The sequence below is a fragment of the Arachis ipaensis genome, chromosome B06 (genome assembly GCF_000816755.2).
Source record: "Arachis ipaensis cultivar K30076 chromosome B06, Araip1.1, whole genome shotgun sequence".
Taxonomy (NCBI): Eukaryota; Viridiplantae; Streptophyta; class Magnoliopsida; order Fabales; family Fabaceae; genus Arachis; species Arachis ipaensis.
The window spans coordinates 476,505-482,808 of record NC_029790.2 but is presented as its reverse complement, the minus strand read 5'-3'; the positions used below and the strand labels follow the sequence as shown (position 1 = coordinate 482,808).

General features: G+C 29.1%; 1 protein-coding gene across 1 annotated transcript; it reads right to left on the bottom strand.

Moving 5' to 3' along the window:
- LOC107647887 (gibberellin-regulated protein 11) lies at positions 1,496-2,540 on the bottom strand. The gene is made up of 2 exons (XM_016351935.2): positions 2,272-2,540; positions 1,496-1,910 (listed from the first exon to the last, which is right to left on the bottom strand). The coding sequence occupies exons 1-2, from the start codon at positions 2,348-2,350 to the stop codon at positions 1,729-1,731; spliced, it is 261 nt and encodes an 86-aa protein (XP_016207421.1). The 5' UTR covers positions 2,351-2,540; the 3' UTR covers positions 1,496-1,728.

Here is a 6,304-nt window from a genome sequence, read left to right as displayed (position 1 = left end):
GAATTTAAAGAATTTAAGACTCTCAATGACAACTATTATTGTATATAAAATTAAATAAAAAATATTGTGAGACATAACAGAGATTGACATTGTCCCAATATATATTGGGGTAGGTGTTTGACAGGAGAAAAGATCCGTTAAAATAATAATATTAGTAAAATGTTAAAGTGATACTTTAATCACCTTTGAATTTGTAATATTTATTAGATGTGAGTCCCACTATCGTAATTCGATGGTGATTACCGGTGTACTTTTATCTTTAAAATGACAATACAATTTTAGAGGATCCAAATCCGACAGGCAGCTATTCACAGATGAATCCTACGCAAGTGTCACAATTGCATGTTTTTATGTGTGGCTATTCAATTCAACAACTACATTTTTCATCTTTTCATTCTTTCACAATTTCGTAGTGTTTAATAACACTCAAGTCCTAGTCAACTCAACTACAATCATATGTCAAAAAACGCATAAAATTTTTCTTGTTCTGGTTAATTATTAGTAGCCTTATGCTCTTTTGTTCTATGTTGTTTGAATGAATGAACATCAATTCGTTCGAATAATGATAGTTTCCTTGCTTTGGTTTGTATAAAAAGAAAATAAAAAATGGATATAGAAAACAAAATTCTTGATTGCAGCTTTTCTCTCCTTTTGTACTTGCATTTCGATCACGAGTAACACCCTCATGCTATCAATGGGGTTGTAAATTTTGTCAAGCTTTAATTTCACTTCATTTCATACTTTATTTAAGAACAGTTTCTTTGGTAGGTATAGTCAATAACCATGAACTATGAGCTTGAATTCAGCCTTTTTTCAAATATTTAGAAAAAACCAAATATATTGGGCATCTCAATTAGGCCATGCACAAGCCCAGTCCAATATAAGTTTTTGGTGCTGGCTTCAAATAGCCCAATATAAATTTCACAAAGTTTGGGCTTTGGTTTCTTTTTCACTTTGGACTACTTGCCCGTATACTTTTCTTTCAGTTCACAAATAAACATGGATATATAACTAAATTGGGTTAATCTAGTGGTTAGTTCATTAGTTTACTTAAATAATTGTCGGGGTTTTGAATTCTTGCATGCAGTAATCCATTGGGCAAAGACAAACCCTTAAATGGAGTTCGATGCCGTAACGAATTAGTCATTGATTTGCCAGATTTAAGAATACCGTGAGAAACCAAAAACAATTTAGATAAATAAATAAAATAAACGTGGATATATACCTATTGCTTTTTCATTAGTTAACTTTTTTTTAAAACTAATTTAAATGGGTCTAGCGATTAACTCGCTAAATAATTATTACTGATTACTTTGAAATTAAATGCAAGCAACACTTTAACTTTAATGTGGTACGTCATCATCTAACTAACGGAAAGACTAATTTAACTTACGTTTTATCTTTTAAGGATAAATATGACTAAAAAAATAATTTAAGGACTAATTTAAAAAATTGGTAACGATGATCTTTCAAGGACAAATTTAGCTATCAACCCAAATATCATACTATAGCATATTTCTCATATTCATGTAAGAACACTTAGAAGATAGTATTCTTAACCATAAGAGATAAGAGTTCATGATAATACAATCGGCATTTGTGTATCGAAATTTAAGGACATTGCCTACCAAATTATTGAAAGTAAGACTTTATTTGGAAGGGATTAAGCCCGAATTTTATTATACATAAAATAATATTATTGAATAATACAATTAATTTATTTATAATTTAAGGACATTTGTGTACGCCGCCATGGGTGGTTTGATTGGCATAACAAGGGCACTCCTCGTAGTGGCCGGAAGTGCCCGACGGCACACAATTGCAGCGGTTACAGCAAGTGCCGCAAGCTCTCTCACATAGGTTCGGCCTTGATGATAATGCACACCTCCTCTTGCATTCACTATCACAATCTACATTCACGAACACATAAATTTAAATTACTTTCAATTCCAAATTCTCTGAATAACCATTTTTTTTGTTTGAATTTATATGAAATAGAATTATGTGTCATGCATAATGTTAAACACTTTCTCTACTACTTTAATTTTATTTTATTAGGGAAGATTTTGGGGAGAAATCAAACGAGAGAACATAAGATGAAAAGACACCACATCCAACTCAAAACCTTAAGGTGTCAAGTTAATGGGTCTCTCATTTTATGAACTCCTCACTCTTCCTTGTTTTCTTTGATGTGCGACTAACTTCAACTATCCTCACACTTAAAACACTAACAATTTCAAATGATACATTAATTAAGATAGGAATTCTTACCGATTGTTGCTGACTCAACTATCTGAAGAATGAGGATAGAAATAAGGATTGCGGCAAGAAGAGTTCTGGAGATGGCCATGGTAGTTGGCTCAAGGTATTGTACACAAATATATGCTCTTGTATTTATAGCACAAATAAATTAGTCTCAAGCCTTTAGAAAACGCTCTAAATAGGGTGTTAATTAATGAAAAATGCAAATGTGCAACAATAAATTCAATGGGCTTAGAAATGTAAATATGCATAAAATTGCACTATGGAAATATTAAAATGATTGTGCATAAGATCAGAACTTTGATTATTCTTTCACGCACAAGAATTCTGTTGAATGGAATTGCTTGTTGGGTATGCACTCTTTTCTTTCCTTCAGAGCATTGCATTGCGTTGCCTTACGTTAATTTATTTGAGAAATGTTCAATTTTCTCAATTACGGGAAAAATACAGTCCAATTAAACTAATCCATGTTAAGTTGAGTTAAGTCAGCTAAATACTCTTGTGAATATTATTAAAGTTCATGAGAATAAATTAAAAAATTATATATATATTACGAGGGACATTTTCAGTTTTTTCAGTAATATGTAAAAATAAAGATTTAATTACTCTGTTGGTCTCTATAATTTCGTAAAATTTTCAATTAGCTCTCTATACTTTTTTTCCTTTTAATTGGGTCTCTGTACTAATTTTTTTTTTTCAATTAAGTCCTTTTTAATAGTAATTGACTTAATTGTATAGGGACCCAACTAAAAAAAATAGGTACAAGGACTCAAATAAAAGAAAAAAAAAAGTATAAGGACTCAATTAAAAAAAATGGTACAAGAACTCAATTAAAAAAAAAAAGTATAGAGACTTAATTAAAAATTTTGCAAAACTATATGAACCAATAGAGTAATTAAACCTATTTAGTTTTGATATTTCGTTTCTAACTCAAATTAAGAGATAATATTAATTTAAAGATTAGCACAAATATATTATTTGAACAGGGGGATTAAAAATAAAACATGTAAAAATTTTGGAAATACTAAATTGTTCTCTTAATCTTTATTTATTTTTAAAGTTTAAGAAAATAAGTCATACATTTTAAAATAAAAAGAAAGTCATACTGATGTATATGATCAAATTCTTAAATATCAAAGTATACACTGAGCATGTACAGCAAATGCTTAAAAATTCTGAAGTAATTACATAGTTAAGTTCAATATCTTCTTGAAGAAACGAAATCAAATCCATATCCGTCTACTAATTAATACCGAAATGGAAAATTCAAAGAGTGAACATACACCACCATAAGCCCCCACTGCTAAGTAAAAATCATATCTATTGAAGCAAAAAAATAATATCTACCCTAGCTAGTCTCTAAATGTTTACCGACCATTTAATATAAACTTATAAAGTTAAGTTCCTCTGTTTTGCTTTCCTCAAAGTCATGGATAGCTTGAGTGCTATCATCAACCACAAGTACTTGTTCATACTCTTCATCTCCACTTTCACCGCCATCACCTCAATTTTATTATTTAGCACCCTCAACTTCAGCAATTTGTATAGCTTTTCCTGTGTCCTTTTTTATGTTTTATTTGTATATAACCCGTACTACGCAATGAAATGAACCTAATATTCCATTCCAAATTTCCAATCATTCTCTCAAGCAAATTAAAAATAGAAATTGAATTAGTAGCAAGCAAATTAGCAATGACTTAATCCAGTAGCTAAGGTAATTGTCAAAAAGAGCGAATGACATATAGTCGTATTTTTAATAAGTTATTGTTCCCAAAAAATGAGCTTAATTATAAATATCCTTAAGAAAAATACCACGAGCACGAGTGACTTAGATTATTAAACAAGTAATTAATTAAGTAGAGTATCCATTGGTCTTTTGAATTACTTATTATAAGGTGCCTGAAACTAATGAAACTTGGTGATGGATAGGGTAAAATAATGGAGAAGTTTACATTACTGTCCTTGATTTTGAAGGAAAGAAACAATGCAAGTTCGAAAACAGCTGGCATATTCTGATAGCAACATGAACATACACATATCATGTTTGAATGAGGTTAAGATTGAAGTAACCATCATGGAATTCTTGTGTATGTGGGCCTATATATGAATCAATGTTATTGATGAGAACCATAACTTGCTTAGGTTATTATAGTCTTATCTCGAAGGTAGTACTTGTTTTGAGATTTTGAAACGAAAATTGGAAATTGAGATTTAGTAGTTAGTATTATATTTGTTAGTATGAAAATTAGCAAGGAATTAAAATTTTTTAGAACAGAAATTGAAATTTTAATAACATTTTATACTTAAAATATTTATATTTTAAATAATTAATTCTAATTTTATTTTTGTACAAATTAAATTAAAGTTTTATTTTTATTTCAGTCTCTAAAAATGAGCACGGATAGCAGGTACCTGATTATCTGTCTAAATCCGAACCAAACCAATTAAATTGGTTTTAGAACCAACGGATAATCGAGTCCGACTTGAACCAAACCAATACCTCTCTCTGGTAATTGGTTCGAGTAACGGTTTTGGAAGTGCAGAACCCGAACCAACCCATAAACCCGACAATATAATAATTAAATAAAAAAATAATAATTTAAAAAATATATATGCCTTTTAATGATTTTGAGTTTCTCACCCACTAACCCTAACACTAGCATCGGTTTTTTCACTCCATGGAATAAATCCCAACAGAGTTTTCTCAAACCTCACCTTACCTGTAAGTGATACTGTTGTTGGAAGCACTTCTTCTCTAAGTGCAGCTACTCTCATATATTTAATGTGTTTAGATAATATATTTGGTGTTTAACACGTTTGAACTTTGAATTATTTCTATTAATTTTACATGTTTATTGTACTTAACAATTTTTAAAATAACAATTTTGTTTTTTTAACTTTTTTTTATGAATTTCTATTTCATCGGATACCTAATTATTTGAACCGAACTAATCCGTTTTTAATCGGTTTAGTTTGGTTCGAATACATACACAAAAAACATAAATCGAATCAAACCGAACCAATTATAATTCAATTGCTTTGGTTCTAATTTCACCCTAAACCCGAACCAATCCGACCCGTGTTCACTTCTATTAGTCTCTGTCTTATATTTTACACAAAATACAATATTAAAACTTATTTTAGTCTTTATTTCTCTGTCTAAATCTCTCGGTCTCAATCTCTCCGCCAACGCTACACTTGAGTTTCAATAAATAAATAAATAATACCAACTTTGTCTTGTTTTGACAGTTCAAATTAAAGAAATTGTTCATGTAGGTTACCTTTATATTGAATTTTTCTAGAAGAATAATGATAGGAGTTCAAATGATATGATTAACAACATATTGAATCGAACTTATTTAATTTTGTTTAATTTGTTGCTTTGTTAAAAATTTAAATTGAATTTTAATTTCAAATTGAAATTCTTATCTTACAGATGCTTTAAATATTTGTATTTGCCGAACTTATAATACACATCACTGTTGTTTTATATATTTAATGTTAAAGAAGTGAATTATATTTTAAACTAAAAAGAATATTATAGTAGTGGATTTTTATTTTTGGTATAGGAAGTGGACCACTTTAAACATGTTATTGTTATGTGCATAAAAACCAAAGCGGCATACAAATCAAAAGAGGAAGTACAAATATGGTTTGTTGGCGTGTGTTGACAGAGACATCTGTTTTGTCACCTATGCCAAGTACCTTACCTATATTATCCGAGTATAAGAGGGGGAAAAATATTATTTTCTATTTATTAGTTTAATTATTGCATTAGAAACATAGGGGAAAAAATTACTAAGTAATGAGATTTTCTCATAGTATAACATAATTTACTAATGTTCTAAAATTAATGAGATTTTAATATGTTTGTTGACCTATAAACTATAAAGCCTCTTCTAAATTTGAAGATGGTATGGAAACCAAAAAATTTGAAGATGGTATTTAAAAGAGAAATTGAAATTGGTATTGAAAAATATAAATTAAGAAATTGAAATTAAATTAAATTTTTGTAGTATATTTAGAATAAAATATATTAGAC